Below are 20,450 nucleotides of genomic sequence, written 5' to 3' on the forward strand. Positions count from 1 at the left end.
CGGCAAAATAGTTGCTAATTCATTTTCTGCCAACTGACTAATCAATTCAACAGCTAATCATTTCAGCTGTACTTATGGATATTTTAATAAATAACAATCCATCATATTCTATTAGCTCTTCATATGTTTTGTATGCAAAAATCATAAATTGTAAAGTAACTAGTAACTAAAGCCGTCAAGTAATTGTAGTTGTACAATATTTCCGTCTGAATTGTAGTGGAGTAGAGGTAGAATGTGGCATGGAAAGAAAAGTTTGAAGTAAAGTATAAGTACCCAAAAATATCCCTGTGATTTTGAAATTTGGCTCTTACCTGCATAAAATCATTGTGTTTATGACTTCCTCCACTCAGCAGGGCTCATTTTCTTGACTTAGTAGACTGTATAACCAGAAATAGCTGCATTAATAATACCTGGGTGCAGCTGTCAATGAATAACCACCACTCTCTTTATACTATGGCACCATTTTCCTTTCTCAAGAAATGTCAAAAGTATTTTTAATAAATGAAAAATAAAGAATTTAGGAATTACTGATGAAAAGGGGAAGAGGGAGGAGAAACATTTATCTGAGAAACTGCTGTGAGAGCAGAAGTGTCACAACCACCTGCTATGGAAACACCCTCATTTAAAAAGCACACAGGAAGTATTGCAAAGACATATGTTTCCAGCTAAAGCAGCACCACTGTCAACCCTGAGAAGAGTGATTCAAAAGATGCAAGGGCGGCGTCGCATTTTCCTGTTCACCTACTTGGTGGTTGTTGGTGAGATTTTACTACATTTTTGAGTCAGTATTCCTCCGGAAAAAAAAAGATATGGATGCTTTATATGTGTGTTGGCATTACTGATTTTGAGGCTTGAGACTCTTGAGAGATGTTATAGCTAATTTTTGTAATTTTTTTGTAAAATGACACAAAATTATTGTATTTTTAGTAAAGTTGTAAAACCTTATGAGGTGACTTTTTTTTACTTCAATATTTACAATTTTACAAATTCAATCATATTTTATTTATTATATTTTATTTTATGTTTTAGTTTCAACCCTATGTTTAGTGGTGAGCACTTGTGCAGACACCCAGGAAATCTATCATTGCGAGCCAGGCTGTTTGACCTCACTCCTCTTAAGCACATTTTGAATCATTCATGCAGCTTCATGCAGGGTATCCAGAGTAACTGGGACAAACATTTTTTAACAAACACATATTTAATAAATCCTGGCAAAAAGTGGTCAAAAATACAGTGGCTGAGAGATCTGAACACACTGCAGCTTTTTCCTGCATGAATTGATTTAACTCCTTGGGGCAGCACGACGGGCTGTAAAAACTACATCGACATTAATCACTGTAAAAAAGTTGTTATGGTGGATGTTTTGCCTATTCACACATTCAGCAGATAGGGAACAGAATAAGCCATGTCTAGCAACCTGGTGAACCTAAATCCAATGTTCACTCTCCCTTTAGCTCTATTCTGGTCTCCACTGACTTATGGGGAAAATGTCTGGCTCTGTAGCTGCTAAATGCTCCACTATAGCCTTTAGACCAGCCAGCTAGCAGCTAGCCCTCACATTTGGTGCTGGGCAGGTACAGTGGTATGCAGTGGGTTTTCAGAGCTGGAAACAGAGCTAAGCTATCCCTGGAAACAACACTGAGAGTGAACCAAAAGAGCAGAGTTGCAGGTGGCTCTCTGTTCTCTGTGGTTCGTTACTATGACTGGCTCCTTTCACAATAAGCAATCATTTGAGCCACTGTTCGTATAGAAAACCTATTAGCACAACTTCAAGCTAACACAATCAAACAGACAAAACACAAGCAAATGAAAAAGATGTCTTTACTTCTTTGACAACATCACTTACAAAAAAGCAATTACAGAAAACACTGAATCACTGCAAGTTGCACACAACGATGGAAATTTCATAACAAAAATGTGATGATTTTAGGGTCCCCCAGAGACTTATGTTGTAACTTAGTTGCGAGCTGTTTCTGGTTTGCTTGTGCTTTCTTTTTTTGCAGTGTTTTTTGTGATGGTGTGTATGTTTAGTCAAAGTGGCAAATAGCTTTCTCAGCACGGTGATATGGTTTTTTTGTCAGCTAACAAATCTGTTGTCAAAGTGGTGATGGTGTTTTTTCCATTTGCTTGTGTTTTTTGAGGAACTTTATGTACTTGCTTTTAAAATTTGCATTTATTTGCCGGCCACCTTGCATTATTTCTATCGTCTGAAATTAACGCCATGCTAGAATGATGAGGGTAGCACATCAGGAATTAAAAGTTAGGTCAACAACAATGGCAGAAAGGTTTGAGGCGAAAAACATTTTTATCTGCTTTTTCTGCTTATTTTACAAATCAGTGTGTTTCCAGGTCTTGGGGTATACTACTGCATAAGTGAAAAAAGTTGTATGAAGCGTTTTGTTTGATTAATTGCCTCAAGTGATGTCACTTGAGTCAATGTCAGTTGGTGCTGAAGAAAAGTTTTAAAATGAAATAAAATCCGGGGGTTTGGAGCTGGAAAGAGGTGAACCTACCAGACCCCCCTTGTCTCTGCTAGTCTCTGCTAGCCTTGAACTGCTAGCTCAAGGCTAGCTGAACTGTTTGCATCGCTGGTTCTGCTGCATCAATTTTGATCCTTTTTTTAAATGCTGTTCATCGTGAGTCTGACTGAGATAGGAAAGCAACGCTATATCAGTGGAGTAATAGTAAATTGTAGTAACCCCCTTGTGTGTTGCAATTTTTGTTACTGTTTAAGCTAAGTAAAATCAGTTCTCTAGAGCATTAATTTGTAATGGACTGATTTCTCTCAACCACCATGAGAGGGTGGGATTTTTAAGAAATGAAGATTAATATGAATGTAGCATGAAGCGCTGAACAAGCATTTGCCACAGATGTCCTTTGGTATTCTTTTTCCACACTAGCTACTTTTTCCTAATTTGATTGTATGTGATTATTTGTACTTAATGTATGCTTTAATCTGAAAAATGAGTTGTACAGAAACAATATAAAGTAAATCAATGCATGCAAGTGTAGTGGTTGATTCTTGGCAGTGTTTGATTACAAAATAAAATAAAACATAAATAAAATTGTCATTTTATTCAAATTGCAGCCATCCCTGTTTCTTTGGCTTTCAACATTGATATGACAAATCCCAAGGTTTATACTGGTGAACAAAAAGATTTCTTTGGATACAAGGTGCTTCAATTCATATCTGGCAAGAACAAAGGGTAAGTTTGTATTTGCAACACAATTGTTAAGTTGATATTTATTATTGCTGTTATTGCCAAAATCCTTATTACTTGATGGTAGATAATTGTAGTTTAAGTCACGAAAAGCTCCTGGTAAGAGCAGTAACACATTGTGGTTTGTCTCTTTGAATGATACACACACACATCTGTGTCTTCCTGTGTCATTACAGAAAGATCACTTTGTGCCCTGCTTAAATAAGACAAGACATTTTGTTTTAGTTAAAACTGTGCCACTCGTATCAGCCTGACTACTTAGTTGGTTAAGATTACTGTTATCATGGTTGTTGAACTCATCCACAGGATAATCGTGACTGCACCCCTGCAGCTAAATGGATCTGGGGGAGTATGCAAACCTGGCCAAAATCAAGACACCAAGTGCTTCAGATCTAAAAGTATATAAATACAGTTTTTGAAGTCAATATTACACACAATTAAAAACAGTACAGAAAAATGAAATTTAAAATAGAAATATTTTATAATGCGGCTGAAAAGCTTTGTGTATTTATATAGTACTAATCGAATACTACTGCTGCAGACATTTTGCTAGGAAACCAAACAATACCTGTCAAGCACCTTGGCCTGTCGATAGCTGCGGACTCCACAGGCTCCCAATTCACTGTAAGAAATATACATAAAGGTCTCTAAATGAGATAATATCAAAAATACATTTTCTTTGTGACATTTCTTCAAAGTTATGGGCGAAACAAATCTATATGATGAATCAAATTTCTTTTGCCTCTTATGTTCTGATTTAGGTTTGCAGTCCAAGTGTAGCCCATGAATGTAATGAGAACTCCTATCTAAACAGTGTGTGTTACAAGCTAACAGACCATCTTCAGCAAATCTCCAGTTTCACACCTGCTTTCCAAGGTAAAAGACATTTAAAGACTGTAAATTTATCCATCTCTATGGTTATAACATTTTGTTCTTCCTGAATTTAAATATTAGGCTCAATGTTTTTGTCCTGACAAAATGATCTTTCTAAAATTTCACTCCGTACATTTTTTTCAGAATGCACAAAAAAGACAGTGGACCTTGTCTTTCTATTTGATGGATCAGGGAGTATGACCGAAGACGAGTTCACAAAAAATAAAGATTTCATAGTGGATATAATGAACAGCCTTAAGAACACTTCAATCAAGGTCAGTGCACCACTGAAACATGAAAGCATTCATAGTATTTATTTGTTGAAATATACAGTATAGAAATCATTTTATATAAATACTGTTTTTTTTCCCCAGTTCGCAGCAGTTCAGTTCTCCTCAAATCACAGGAAGGTTTTTGACTTCAATGACTATCAAGCTGGTAGTGCTCTTGATCGACTCCACAAAGAACCCCACATGAAGTCTCTCACCAACACACACAGAGCCCTCAAATTTGTGTTGTAAGTTTGGCTACATTATACATACAGACCTAAAAGTCTTGTACCAGTTGTTTAAGAAATAACTCTAAAATAACTCTAAAATAACTCTCAATAACAAGAATTGACACAGTACCACAGTAAGATTATGAGCATCTTATTTGTTGAAGTAATACGGTAAATGTTCATTTATTCATATTTATCGATGGAATTTTGTTTATTCTGAATATGACAAATGCTACTTTTACATTTGTTTCAGGGATAATATCTTGGAAAACCCAGTTGCAGGCGCCTCTCCTGATGCAACTAAAGTTCTGGTGCTAATCACAGATGGAGATCCCAGTGATACCGACAGAGATGAGATTATTAAAAGATATGATAAGAAAAACATAATTCGCTTTGTCATTGGGGTAAGCTGTGATGTGATATAATATGTCTCATTATTCTGTCTCATTTTCCCAATAGATAACATTTGTTGATTAAATTATTAATCCAGTTAAAACAATGACATGTGGTATACCTCAGATATCAATTCATGGACCTGTTTTGTCCACTGCTATGTGGATGATAGAAAGTCTGATTTCTCAGAAAAAAACATTGGTTCAGACTTTTTTTACCAGCTTGGAAAGAATTTGAATATTTTATCTTTAAGTTGTACTGTAACAATCATGGCCAAGCTCAGCCTTAAATTGTGAAACTTTTATTGATTCAAGTCTTGAGTCCAATATTGAGCAAAACTGTGTTGTTTGTCTTTCTGACATCAGACTTGGAAGTGCTTCATAATTTCAAGCAGTATTCTGGTTTCAGGTCAAAGTTGCTACGCTGGATAAATTTATGGCCATTGCCTCACAACCGGCAGACAAATATGCCTTCAAAATCGAGGACTATAACGGACTCACAGGAATACTGGAAAACTTTCAAAAAAAGATCTTTAAAATGGAAGGTGAAGTTCAATTGTTTCTTTTTCTTTCTTTGTGCAAAACTGTTGTTACAGAAATCATGAAAAAACATGAACTAGTTTTGTCTCATATTTAGGCTCCAGTGTGGCTCGGGCAGGAGACATAAATAATGAAATGTCTCAGAGTGGATTCAGTGCTGTCTTCTATAACGTGAGTAAAGTCAAAAAGACAAAATCTAGGCACATTCAAAATCTACATCTTTAACCCAGAAAAATACTACATCATCACAGTGCTTTCTAACTATTCATACATATAGGTGCAGATAAACAGTATCTTTAGACAGTGTTTGATCACGTTCATAAAAAGTATGAATTAAGTTAGGGTACATAATGCACAACACCTTTGTTGGGCCATTATGTACTACTTATCTGCCATGGCATGAGTGAAGTATTCACCTATACCGCGCAATATCTCGGAGTCTTAACTGTGTTGAAAACCATGCACCCTGACAAACTGCTCAAATGGCACAATCTGTTCACATTGGAACACACTGAAAAAAGTGTGTTATTACAACTCCCGTTGGAAGCTCGAATAGTCTCTGTGCTCTCACCAGACTTGAATACTTCTGTTAACAGGATACCTTGATCTTGGGTTCAGTGGGATCAAAAGGCTGGCAGGGCTCTCTCCAAGAGATCAATGAACAAAAAGACACACAAATTGAAGATCCACATATGAAGAATGACTCCTACATGGGTAAACTAATTTCTCTCTTTTACAGATTACCTTCTCCTTTATTAAAATGATTTGTTTGTTTGGCTTGAGATATGCACTGGTGAATGACCTCTATCATTTTGCAATCTAAATGATGGCTAAAAATAGCTTTGTATTGTTAATATAGCAAATAGATGCATGGCATGATATACTCAGTGAGTGTGGGTATCTACAATTCCTTCATAATAGGAAACCTTAGTATTAGGCTTCTTAAAAATTAACATAATTTTATATTTGCACTTAAACTTAACACTTCCATCACTTTGATGTGAGTGAACATTTAGCAGATTATATCATATGTTACTGTCACTGTTGCAGGATACTCTGTTGCTGTTGGAGAGAAGAACAATGCTCCTCTATTATTCACGGGCGCACCAAGATTTGAGCACACAGGACAGGTTGTATTTTTCAAACACAATGGCAAAAACTGGACCGCAGCCCAAAGACTAAATGGAGACCAGGTTGGTAGCTGTCTTGAGAAAGTTTTTTAAAATCTGATTTATTATTTACTTATTCTAAACAGAATGGTTATGATTAGCATGTTTAAATCTCAATCTGCCATTGCAAGTTAACAAAAGCCTTTTTGCAATGCCACCATTAGAGCCAGTGTCAATCATTTTTAGGACAGTTTTCATGAAACTAGTTGTTACATGAAGACCAGGGGCCTGTCAAAGTTTACTTGACCCCTTACTTAACCCTTCATGTTTACATTTGCTCTAAAGAGACTTCCTGTTTTACTTTGCAAAGTCACTCAGAAATCTCAATGAACCTGCTTTTTGGAACAAGCGGCTGGGCTCTGATTTTATTTTTGCATTGAAGTAATCAAGCAGGTTTCTTTGATCAAATCTGCTGCATTACGTTCATTTTGGATTCAGAGATGCAAAATAATGCATGTTGCACTTTTATGAAAATTTGCAAAGGCACAGTATTTCAGCAGTTGCAGAGAGGAAACCAAAGAACTTCCTTCCACTGTCACTGAAGAAAAACTGTGAGAAAATGATAGAGTTGTTCGAAGGATAATAAACAATTATCCTAACTTTACTTGAATACATTTAGGGTTTTCAAAAATGGTTTAGGGAGTGCATTTTTTCAGTTTCAATAATGTTAATCCTCATTTGTCCACACATTTTCAGATTGGTTCCTACTTTGGTGCGGAGCTGTGCGCAGTAGATATCAACTCAGATGGTAACACAGACTTCCTGCTGGTGGGAGCTCCACTGTTTTACCAGCCTCAGGAGAAGAGAGAAGGCCAGATCTATGTCTACACACTGACTGATGAGGTGGGGGACGTGATAAAGCCTCAGATTCAGTGTGACACTGCTTAAACTTTCGTGGGGCTACTGGGAGAAAATGAATGCAGTTCTTTTCTTAATCAATTAACTTACGTTCTTAGACGCGACTGGAAAGTGAACTGAATGTGACAGCGCCATCCATGGGTAGATTTGGCAACACCATATCCAGCCTTGCAGATCTGAACGGAGATGGACTCCGAGACGTTGCTGTTGGAGCCCCCCTTGATGATGATAACAGGGGGGCTGTGTACATCTACCTTGGTGACAGACACGGAGGGATACGCAGCACTTACAGCCAGGTGAGGCAGAGTAACATTGAGATGTAGACCATAAACCGTAACATCAGAAGGTCGAATCCAGCTGGTTACCTTTGTTGCACCTCTTTCTCTCTCCCTCATTTCCTGTCATCTCTCTACTTTCCCTGTCCAATAAACATAAAAAAATGCCCCAAAAAATAATTAAAAAAATTAATGGTGCATCAATTTCACGAGGGCTAGACAAATATGTATTTATTTGCCAATACATCAGACTAAAACCGGCCTTTGACTAAAACTAATAAGTCATCCTTTAAAGGATACGACTTAGTTGAGGATAATAATGATCAGGATTTTTTTTAGAATAAATGTGTGCAAATGATGCACTGTTTCCGATGTCAAATCTGTTATTCCAGAGAATCAGGGGAAAGGAAATTAAACCTGGGCTGAGATTCTTTGGACAGGCCATCCACGGGGACATCGACCTTGGAGAGGACGGACTCCCAGATATTGTGATTGGATCACAAGGCACGGCTGTTGTCTTAAGGTATGGATATTGTATACATTATGTATATGTTTTAATGTGTACAATTGCTAACCCCTAGCCTCTTAAAGCCAGACAGTTTTCTCAACAAAAGAGTGGAACACATTGCCTGAGAACCTACCAAGTACTATGAGACAACTTGCATACCAGACCAATCAACATGTATTGTTTGTGGGACATGATGAGGCTCTACATGATAGGACTTTTGAAGTTCCAGAGCCTCATGAACAAAAAGTAGATGTTATAGATAAAACAAATCCAAGTGACAGGTTTTACAATAAACACAGGTATACCACATTTTTGATTTCAAAATATACTGTAGGTGAAATTGGACCTTTTAAATAAATTGACATTTCAAACATTTTTTTTTAAACAAAAGAAAAACACCATTGACATCCCATCGAACAGTGTTCTCATCCAATCAGGTGTAAGGAGGACTGGTATTGATGTCTGACTGAAGGAGAGAACTATCATCCATCTCTTATACACCCTATTAAAAGTGGCTTCTGCTCAGACAAAGTAGTAGTATCATTTTGATGAATGTCTTTCAGGTCCAGGCCTGTCTTTAATGTCATGGCACATCTTTCTTTTCAACCTGAGGAGATAAGCACTGAGAAATTTGACTGTGTGCTCAAAACGGATGAAACTTTACCCATGGTTACCTTAACAGCCTGCTTTGAAATGGTGGAAATAACAAAGAGCAAAGCAGGTAGGGACCACAGCCAATAACGTCATTCATTAACAGCAGCTAATACTGCACACCCTATCAATGCGTTATTTTAATGCTGCTGTATGTCTTTGCAGAGGCAATGAGCTCAGGACTGAACATCTCATACATATTCAATGTGGATCAGAAGAGACAAACATATCGAGGTTTCTTCGGAACTGACAAGAAAGCCAGGATTTTCACTTCTACCTACGAGCTGAGGGATAAAGACACCTGCTTCAACTACTCCATCTACATGCCAGTATGGAGATTAATTAATATTCACACTCACACTCTACCTCTAAACTATATGTATATGAACATCTATCACCTATCTGTACATTTATAAATATCATCCTTGTCTCTGTACCTCAGCTAGTTATTTTCTAGAATTGGTCCATTACCCTACACAACACACTTTAAATCCAAGAGAGTTTTATAAAGCATTTCAACTACAATGATTAACTTTTGTTAAACTTATTAACGATTTATGAAATGTGGGCTATAGACTAAAATTTCTAATTTGGCTATTTGACCTAAGGGCTCATCCAAATTGTGTTCAATTTCATATTCACAATCACTTTTACTTTGGACTCCTTCTCAGCCTTCCTTTTTTATTTGGGGTCAAAAATTCGAAGAGTGACAGTGATTTCCACAAAGGGCTCTATATTCAGGTCAGCACATAGCATGTCATATTTTCCCTTGGGCGCACTGAGGTGATTTCCTTCTCTGCACCAAATTGGTATCTTGGTGACTCATCATGAAACCCAGTGGAGCAGCACGCTGCAGTCTTGGTGGCAAGAATGACTGCATTTTCTGCTCAGAGAATGTTGACAGCTCAGTGCGCTTTTATTCTATGATATCTTGGTCAATTTTTTGGTGAAGGCACGTCCATACAAACCTCCCTTTTGTCTGTTTCCATTTTTATTGTACATTTTTCAACCAGCTGACATGATCATGCAGGCAACAATCTTTATTCTCATTATGGCATTAATGCCAATGAGACAGAATAAAGATGAAGAAGTGAGTCCTACCACCTCTGTAATCCCCACTAGTTGGTAGGTAGCCTATACTGATGGTCTTTACTCTGGTTACTCTCTTTATGGCCTTCTGAAGGCAGCAGGTACCTGTTCCATCTGTGGTCTCTAACTGAAGTGATATTGTGCACTGTCAAACCCAAAGTGTGCTTGGCAGGCCCATGCACACCTGACTTCAATCTGTGCTGTGCCGCCATGTGCCCGAAAATAGCAAAAATAGAGCCCTAAAATGAAAATGATTGTCATAAGGCATGAACATATGCTGCATGCTTTAGCTGTTGTGTATTTCCTTGTTGTTTTTTTTCTCACCAACCCACTTTCCCATGTAGCATTTTAGCTTATAATACTAGAATCCTGACCCTCGATTCAGCTTTTCTCACCAAACAAAGCCAGTAATACTAAACATAATCCTAGCACACATTCATTATTTAGATCTTTTAATGTTGAAACCAAACTTTTTGAAATGAAAAGTCTCTGCTTTTTGTCTGTGCTCTTTGAAAATTTCTTCAACAATATGCAGATGACTCTTCTTTTTTCCTTGTAGAAATGTGTGAAGGACACATTATCCCCCATCAGCTTCAACTTAAACTTTTCCCAAGCCAACAGTGAGAGCACAAGCGCTGTCCTGAACTTGGACAGCAAAAGGCACGCTCATGTTGATGTAAGTGGAAAAGATGGTGTACCTATTGGTAAAAGCAAAATGAGACATGGAAAAAAACATATCGAGTAAATCATGACATACATGAAGCATGTGACTTAAACTTCCACTCAGGCTTCTGCTGAAGAGACAAAAACATCAGAGGCCTCATTTATAACTGGTGCATACACACAAAACGAGGCCTGAAAAAGGGGTACAGTACTTCACACACAAAAGTTGGGTTCTATAAAAACTTGACGGGAGAATGCGCGCACCTGTAAGGAAAACCTGACCAATGCCTACAAACATTTTGGAGACAGGAGACACTGGTTAAGCCTCATTTTTTCAGGAAAACTAATAGTGATCAACTTCACAACAAGACAGTTCATTGACTCGAACCAACCATCACACACACACACACACACACACACACACACACACACATACACAGCCACACTAATTAAAACAGCCACAAATAATATTAGAAATATGAGCTAGTAAAACTTTAAATTCTCTCAGAGGAATGAGTGTCTCTAACTTCCAGCAGTTCATTCCAGCAGTGAGACGCACAGCTCTCCAGCTCAGAGTTGGTATGAGCAACTTTTAACATCAACTTCTCATCTGATCTGGTGCCATAATTATTAGCTCTGAACTCAACTAAGGATGTTAAATATCTAGCCAGCTTAGATAGCAAGGCTTCATATAGATGAAAATGGCGAGGATGAAAAATAAAGATCAGCTTGTTAGGTCATTTCTGTCATGTTTCACTCAAGTCATCATCATCATCTCTCAGACCAATAATGATGATTCAAAGCATTGTTCTGGTTGAACTTGCCTAGTCACACAACTTATATTGTTTTCCTTTCAAGTTCCAAAGGAACCATGTGTTGTTTACCCCATTTTCTCCGGCATGCTCTGTTTTTTCAAATATGCAGCAATTCCTTTTTTACAGGTTCCCTTTGAAAGGCAATGTGCAAAAAATGACAACTGTATTGCTGAGCTTGAGGTGGATTTCAACTTCACGTACGTATATCTGACAACACACAGCACAGCAACTGTAAAATTAACATCACATGACTAAATGTAAGAAGTACTCTTTCTCTTAGGACTCCAACATTATTGGTAGCAGAAGGCAACTACTTCAACGTGTCTGTAAAACTGTCCAATCATGGTGATGACTCATACAACACCAGCCTTACAATGTACTATCCTGAAGGCCTCTCCTTCACTAGGATGACTCTTACAGAGGTGACTTAAACATCAAATTTCTATATATCCTAATATATATTTATATCCCAACATTGATGTACACTCAGTAGCCACGTTACTGTATACAACTGTACGCCTTATTGTTAAAGGGGCAGTCCATGGTTTTACATATCAAAGTCTGTTTACAGTTCTTGGGGAGTACTGCAGCATATGTGAAAGAAGTTGTATAAAGCCTTTTGTGTCTCCAGAGGGAACTGCAAGAAATCAGATGAATGTCCTCAATTGATTTCAATGGATTTCATCTCTGCTTGAGCCTAGAGGCTCCAAGCTCCATTAGCCGCTCATAGCATAATACACCACAGTCTCCAAACAAACTGTTGGTGGTAAAGTCGCGCTTAGGGTAATCTAGGAAGAAGAAGAATGCATGGAATAAAAAAGACGATATTTTTAATTCTTAATCTGGTTTTGGTTTGCCAATAATGTGACATGATGATTTGAGGGAGGACAAATAAAACCCCTGTTCCTGTTACTACATGACTACATGATGGACTGATCTGTATTGTTACAGTTATTTACCTTCACAATGATAATTGAATTGACATGATCATTCACTCTTTTTATACTGGGCTTGGCTCCCAATTTATTAAAATGACTAATTATAAATTATATTACAAACAACCTTTAACCTCTATCAGAAAAAACCTCCACTGTCAAGTGCATAACTACTGCAAAGCTTACTTTCACATGTCTGTTCCAGAAGCATAGAACAGAAATGAAACAGAAATTTGTTTGAGGATTTGACAACCCACACAGGATGTATGGGTTGTCAGAGGGTTTTTAATCACAACATAAGACTCTGAGAACTCAGGCCATTTGAACTCACTCTTTCTTTAAACTTGCCTGAAAGTTTAAACTTAAACTCACCTGCAGTATATCAAAACAAAGTCAAGGATACGCAAACATCACAGCACTGAATGTAAACGTAAAGCTCTTATTCTAGAGGACCTCGGCTCATACTGGTTTGTGCATATTTTTTCTTAAAACAGGCGACAAGACCAACGCTCCACAGCTGCCATGATCTAAACGTAGTTGACAAAACTGTATGCGGTGTCAGCCTTCCTGTGTATCGTAGCAGATCCACTGTGAGTCATACTGCACCCAGACACTTTCACAAAAGACAGAAGTAAAATGACATAAATGATGAAATGTGAGCAGCTCTCTGGACCTTTGACATTTACAACCTTGGTGACCTTTCTTATGTAGACTTCTCTTCTGAATCAAATCTAACATCATTGTCTTTTCTTATTGAGAAGGCAACATTTCAAACTTCTTTCTACACGGTGACTAGTAGGTACGAGTGGAATGACACAATCTCGATGACCATTATTGGAAAAAGGTAGAGGCCTTCTCCTGTAATCCAAAACACACAAAAAAACCAAACATTTTCTCTGTATTATTAAAGTATTTTTCACTTTCATTACATATTTCATGTTCAATATTCACAAGAACTGCTTTCTGTATCCTCAGTGATAATGCAAACACCACCAAGACCAATTCCCTGACCAAAAGCATCCCAGTACAATTTGAAATTAAAATGGCAGTAACAGTGTAAGTATCACTATTCACAGAAATAGCATTTTATAACTGTACTTCTTATGTTTGCCCAGTAATTTTTATTATTTGTGATTATATTGTGATCATCTTGTATTCTTTTCAGGGGAGAAGGGACCACCACCTATCTGAACTTCACAACAGAAGATACTGCAGCTAAAAAAATGAAGACTATATACGAGGTGAGGCAGTAAATTATTATGTAACAAGCAACCATCAGGATGACTGATGATCACTGATCTAGTCATTAAGTACTATTTCAATCAAGTTGCAATTTTAAAACTGCATTCATTTATTTATTTATTTGCCACTTGGGGGACAGCTGACCCAGCTCAAAACAACAGTGACACATTCAGTGTTGCCAACCTAGCAACCTTCTCACTAAATATGATAACTTTTAAGACCCCGTCAGTGACTTATAATTAGAAAGCACCTAGTGACAGAGTAGTAGCGTGTTCAGGCAACCAATCAACAGCCACCCAGAAACATGTATGAGCTGTGAATGTGCATACCCAACAACCAATCACTGATCCCCATCGTTTGGCCAATGGAACTCGTTCTCCTTTGTTATGATGATATGATATGACTTAAGTTTTAATTTTCCTCATAATACACAAAGTTTAATACCAGGGTCTGGATCCTCTCCACTAACAACACTTCAGTTGCACAGCTGTTACAACAGCCTACATTAAAAGTTTTTTAGATTAAAGGTAGACTAATTTTCATATTGATGAAGAGCTTCACAAATAAATAGTAAATAAATAAGCTAGTTAGAATGAGTTCAGTTTAGCTTGGCTTTCTTTTTTTTCATTACGTTCACTTGTTAAAATCTTGTATTTACAGTATGTAAATAGTTACATTATGCCATCACGGATATGTAATATGTAAGACATAATCTAGCCACATCTAGCACATTTAAGAGCTGGCTGTAGCTACTTTCCATTGAAAATAGCCTGGAATACTGGATACATAATCACCTTATAAAGTAGTTATGGGGAATGTGCTAGAAAACAGTTGCTTAGTTACACATCCAGCAGAAACAGAGCAACATTATTTATAAATTTGTGTTATTTAACACAAATTTATTTAGAGTGTTGTTTCTGTCTACCTGCCAAATGTTAGTCCAATGTTATTTTTAGTCTGTTTTGCTCTTTACCAACTCCAGGGTGAATTATCTTGGTCTTTAGTTGCTAAAGCCCAACTTTGTTAACTAGCTAGTCGCTAAATTTAGCTGCCGGCTGCTAGGTGGTGGGCAGCTAGTGTACGGCACAAAATCTATAGTATAACCGCTGTGTTTTTTATGGGTGTTCATATGAACTAAAGAAATAAGACATAACGTGCTACTTAGTAAGCTTTAGAGGTTCTTGTAGAAAGATTTTGTTACCTTTGGACAGAGCCAGACTAGCTGTTCCCTCACAGACATAATAATGGCATTCATCTTCTCATCTGACTCTTGACAGTAAAGTGAATAAGCATATTTCCCAAAATGTTAAGCTGTTCTTCCCAACTGTCTCTCACCATTCACAGATAGCTAATCCTGGTTTGAAGGCTTTTCCTGTCAGTGTGTCCTTGTTCTTCCCATTTAAACTGGAACATAACTTTGAAATGATGAACTATGAAATCTCCGTCGCGCAGGTAATTTGGTCACTGCCAGAATACTCCTTACTTACACTGATACTGTGTATAAAATTACAAATTCTTAATACTTACCAATTATTTTTTCTCATTTAAGAACAAAACTCAATGCAACATTACTGAGATCAATTCTAAAGTAAGTAAAACATATTCAGTATGAAAATATTCTATCTCAACGTCATGAAAGTACAAATCTCTTAAAAAAATGAACTGTTGTTGTATTACAGGAATGCGGTGTGCCAGAAAAATACTGCAAAACCATATTGTGTGACACTTTTATCCTGGACAGAGAATCAGTCACTGAGTTTATATTGTCAGCAGACTTACAATTTAGGGATCTCAAAAAGTATGCAGAGGTATGTAGCAAACACACATACAGGTAGAATACACACCCCATATACCACTGAAAGTGGTGATTATCTAATTCATTGACATACACTTTGCTTTGCAGAATATTGCCTTTCTGAAACGATATACTGGAGACAGCACGGAGATTAAATTTAAATGCATTATACATGTTAGCTACGACAAGCAACGATATGTGTTGGATTCTCGTAAACAGGAGGTATGCTGAAGTTTGACAACAGTAATGCCATTTCAAAGATACTGCTTTTAATGCTTTTCAGTATACCTAATGTATTATATTTATTAACAGAATAAATATGGTTTTACACAGGACAAGACTCGTGAAACTGGCTTATGGAGAGACAATGATTCAACGATGAAATCGGTACATTCCGTCGTCACTTGAAAAGCAAAAAGTCCAAGAAATTTCTGATCCTCACTCATTAAGCTTCGGTCCCACTTGGAAATCTCGTGTTTTTTCTGCCAACAGACAGAAGTTCGGGTTGAGCTCATAATTCCTCCGAATCAGATGCTCATTATCTTAACTGGAGCAGGAATGGGATTGTTGCTTCTGATCATAATCACAGCAATCATGTTTAAGGTGAGAGTTGATTGCCAGATCGTAGAGTTTCATACCAAACCACAATCCTACCGCATAAAATATTGAGAGCTTTTGTGTGAGTGTGAGTAATTGAATTAAAAAGATTTAAAAGAATTTTTTGGCATTTCATCTAATGACTTTTCTTCTGTCTGTCACAAGCTGGGTTGCTTCAAGAGGAAAACATATTATCAAGAACAAGAGGAAGAAGTTGCTCTTCAGGCTGACACCCCCACTGAGTCCACCCCAGCCCCTGATAAAGGGTTAATCATCCAGTCAGAGACTGAAGGCAAATCTGACCAGCCTTCAGAAGAAAAAGTACTTCTTGATGATGGTGATACAAATGGCAGCACCCCACTGACTGATACAGCGGAGGGTCTGGAGTAAAAAAAAAAACAAATTTACCACCATCAAAGTGGGCTGACATATGCTCAAGTTATAAAGCATTCAGCATGGACAGAGGGCCTTTATTAGTGAGCAGCATCGCTAAAGGAACGGTCATTTTGGGAAATATGTTTATTTGATTCCCCACAAAGAGTTACATAAGAAGATTTATACCACTCTCAAATCTGTTTACTGAATATAAAGCTGGAGCCAGGAGACAGCTTGCTTAGCTTAGCATAAAGATGGGAAACAAGGGGAAGTGCTAGCATGGCTCTGTCCGAAGGTAACAACATCTGTCAAGTCAGGTCAAATTTTATTCATATAGCCCAAGACCACACATCAAAAATTTGCCTCAAGGGGTTTTACAATCTGTACAGCATTGTGAAACCCTCTGTCCTTAGACCCATGAAATGGATAAGGAAAAACTCCCCCCAAAAACCCTTTAACGGGACAAAAAAAGGCAGGAAATCTCATGGAGGAGCAACAGAGGAGGGATCCCTCTTGACGGACAGACGTGCAGTAGATGTCGTGTGTACAGTATAAATCAACATAGCAGACCTACAATATGGAAAATCAGGATGACAACATTATAGACTCTAAACATATGTGAAGAAAATGATAGGACAGCAGATAGGACCTGTGCCACACAACCTCCTCTCCACCATGTAGACCTGGAAAGAGAACAGACTACACAACCACACAAGAGGCAAAACCAAGCACATCATTCACACATAACCACCATCTTAGAGGTACTCTAAAGCTCACTGATTAACATGTCATATCTCCTTTGATTAATTCATACAAAAATGGTAAAGGGACAGTTTGCTCAGTCATCATGGAGATGGCTAAATATGGAACTTGGGTCACGTGGTAATTGGTAGTCCTAAAGATAAGGTCCTCCTAGAAAAGAAAATTGGCATGGTCTATTACATCACATGCAATGACCTATGGGGAAAACTATGTAGGTTGAACAGTAATGACCCTGGACAAGAGACTGAAAGAAGACCGGAAACATCAGATGTCTGTGAACGCGGTCATGGCATTGACTGGGAAAACATGAAGGTTCATCCACCAAGAGTCAGTGGATGGCCAGAGATAGATCAAGGAGGCCGTACACATCAAAAATAGAGACTTTAGCAGTTACAGTTGCCCTCCGTAAATGACAACCTGTTATCATGTTACTGATGTTCCAAACCTATAGTAGGTCATGTGATGACAACTGAGCAAACTCTATTTGCTAAAGAAGAAAGCAAAATCTCCACAAAAAGCTTAGTTAAGGTTTTATTGTCAAATCATAGCATTGTGTTTTTATTCAGAGCCTTGAATTTACATTCCTGTTCAGGCTACCTTAGGGAAAAAAAATTTTAAATTCAACCATCTAAGTAAAATTCTCCTTCAACACTGCAGAGACCCAAGTCTTAATTCCTTGTAGTATTATATCCGGCTTGGACATGTGATCCCCTTATCTCAAGTGTTTGTGTTTGTAGATGGAAAGCTGGCAATGATTAACCCCCTTGTCACTTCATTAACATCTCCTAATCTTTTAGTATCCCTGGCCTGGCGTGCCTTCTCTACCAATGTATGTATTATTTACATTGTAATATACTGTGACATTACGACTAGACAGCTTTTAGCTATTTCTGATCTTCAGCACAGGTATTTATTGAGCAAGCAGTTCAAGTTCTACTTGTATTATATCTGACTACTTGTTAAAAGGTTTTTTATTTTTGACAATTTGAGGGGATGCAGTGGAACATTAAATGCATTGTTTATTGATTACTGATCTCACAAAACACTGTCTTTTTTAGAAGCAGTCCTGGGTAGGTTATTGGTTCATTAAGGACATGGGACATAAAATCAGTGAAGTAAGATGAAATTTTAGAGATTTTTAGATCGGGGACAACTTTGATCCAAAGAACTAAGATCATTTTAGATATTTATGAATTCAAGATTATGTTGTCAAAAATACAATAACAATAGAAAGTAAAAACCTTAAAATAAAGATACACATTTCAAAAGGTATTTCAAAATTATACTCAAGTCTTCAACAATTAAACACAGAAAACATGTATTATTCATATTAAACAAAATGGGAAACAAAGGGCTCTCTCAGCAAATCGCAAATTGGGTCAAAGGAGAAAAGTGGAAAGCAACCTCTCATCTTTTGGAGAGAATTTATCTGAAGAAAGTAACTTATTTTTGTACTCCTGCCCAAAAGAGGTCTTATTCAAATCAGTCCGTTGGAGATCCTGTGGGAGTAAGTATTTATGTAAAGCAGCAGGTTGCTTATAACAATGGAACCCAGGTGGGTACATTTGTTGTCCTGGACAAAATGGATTATCATTTTTGTGTTTATTTTTGAGATCATATTTGGGTAAGTGTGCATTTTTATAAAAATATGTTCCAGTGTAATGTTTTGGCCTCCTGTTATTTGTGTATGTATTTTTCTTTTGCTTTTTATATGTTCAATATGTTGTTTGTGCAGTGTTGTGCAGTAATTTTGTTACATGTTTTATGCTCTTTATCAGTAAAAATAAGAACTGAGAAAAAAAAAAAACAGTCTGGGTGAGTGTTTTCATGGGGGAGCAGGACCATGTCTACAGCCTAGGTGGCAGGAGGTGTATAAACTGAATAGGGAAGCCCTCACAGATACATGGGTACGTGGTTGTTTGGGACAGCTAACCATTTAGGTCGGGCTTTATAGCATCCGGGGTGTAGGCATGTAGTTTCACACTCATCACAGGGTATTTAGCTCAAAACACCCCTGTGCCTAAGTAAAGTCTAACATAGCTGCTAGTTCGACTGCAGACTCTTATCATAAATTTTAATTTCTTTTAATTTTTTTACTTTTTTAATACTGTACTGATGTATCAAATAGGATAATATCAAGTCCTAGGATAAAGTCCTAATAATAATAAAGCAGTTTATAATATAATGCGCTATGCATGTATGCGTATGTATTTGCTTTTTACTATAATGATTCAGCTTTTTGACAACAGGGAAGATGACCCAATGCATGTGGACAGAGCTGGCTGAACTTACGCAATGGTCGAAAACATGTTTGCAGTTCTGCAATTTGAAGTCGTCCTACTAGGCAAACAAATCCAAAAGGACAAGGTACGAAAGCAAGTCAGAGAAAGGCAGCAGGTCTAAAATCAGGTACAGACTACAGGCAGAATATGTGGAGCAGAAACAGAGAAACAGGGTATTGGATCAAGGTCAGGGTGGAGTAGGATTGGATAACTTGGAAACTGTCCACTAAATCAAGGCATCTAGTGGACAGATTATAAATGGAAAGTTCTGGAAAGTATGAAAATGCAACATTTGGCATTGTGAGAGGTTTGAGGTTAAAAGGGGAAGAAAGAAATATATCAAGGATAGTTAGTTCCTGTTTGATAGTCTAGGGCTAGGCTACCACAAAAATGAAAACAAAATCATCAACAGGTTTTCTTGCATGAAAGAGAAAGGGACAGACATTTAAATACTGGACATTAACATGTGTTAAGATTGTTTTTCACAGATTCAGTATTTTGATGCAGCTGAATTCCCAATGAAGCTTTTCTCATTTACATGTTTTTCTGTTTCTGTTGTCAGACAACGGAACAAGTATGAAATGGTGACTTAAATGCGGCCCATTAAGACTACATGTTAACCAACAGTCACTTCCAAGCCATTTCCAAGCTGCTGCTCTGCACTGCTAAAGTCCTGATTTTTTAACCATGGTGTCGTCTGACAGAATCGCCATACACATGAGTTAAATACAACAGCTGAGCTGTGATTCCAGCTATATTTACTTGTAAAATGATCACTCAGAGAGAAAGTTAGAAGCTCTTTTACATCTATGCAGCTGCCGTGTGGTCAGTCTAATGAGCAGATAGAGAGGTATGCCTGCAGAGGGAAAATCCCAACCCTGCGCTCGCGGCACAATACTGATGACTCTC

The 20,450-nt window shown here is 37.5% G+C and overlaps 1 protein-coding gene across 1 annotated transcript; it reads left to right on the forward strand.

Moving 5' to 3' along the window:
• The first annotated feature begins 90 nt into the window (after positions 1–90).
• zmp:0000001082 (integrin alpha-D) lies at positions 91–19,365 on the forward strand. The gene is made up of 31 exons (XM_040146091.1): positions 91–758; positions 3,089–3,206; positions 3,528–3,619; positions 3,763–3,845; positions 3,983–4,097; positions 4,239–4,369; positions 4,469–4,611; positions 4,847–4,997; positions 5,395–5,530; positions 5,623–5,696; positions 6,122–6,239; positions 6,576–6,718; positions 7,391–7,537; positions 7,651–7,848; positions 8,220–8,350; positions 8,899–9,056; positions 9,152–9,315; positions 10,635–10,751; positions 11,680–11,750; positions 11,834–11,975; positions 12,983–13,078; positions 13,250–13,332; positions 13,464–13,544; positions 13,654–13,729; positions 15,075–15,182; positions 15,280–15,318; positions 15,410–15,538; positions 15,634–15,747; positions 15,859–15,912; positions 16,018–16,128; positions 16,288–19,365. The coding sequence occupies exons 1-31, from the start codon at positions 656–658 to the stop codon at positions 16,510–16,512; spliced, it is 3,651 nt and encodes a 1,216-aa protein (XP_040002025.1). The 5' UTR covers positions 91–655; the 3' UTR covers positions 16,513–19,365.
• Positions 19,366–20,450: the final 1,085 nt, after the last annotated feature.

The sequence above is a fragment of the Xiphias gladius genome, chromosome 15 (assembly GCF_016859285.1).
Source record: "Xiphias gladius isolate SHS-SW01 ecotype Sanya breed wild chromosome 15, ASM1685928v1, whole genome shotgun sequence".
NCBI classification, from domain to species: domain Eukaryota; kingdom Metazoa; phylum Chordata; class Actinopteri; order Istiophoriformes; family Xiphiidae; genus Xiphias; species Xiphias gladius.

Bases quoted from the DNA above. Each gene is read 5' to 3' on its own strand.
- zmp:0000001082 (XM_040146091.1), top strand. From the start codon at position 656: ATGTTTCCAGCTAAAGCAGCACCACTGTCAACCCTGAGAAGAGTGATT. The intron at 15,539-15,633 runs GTATGTAGCAAA...TTTGCTTTGCAG, and splicing joins ATCTCAAAAAGTATGCAGAG to AATATTGCCTTTCTGAAACG. The intron at 16,129-16,287 runs GTGAGAGTTGAT...GTCTGTCACAAG, and splicing joins TCACAGCAATCATGTTTAAG to CTGGGTTGCTTCAAGAGGAA.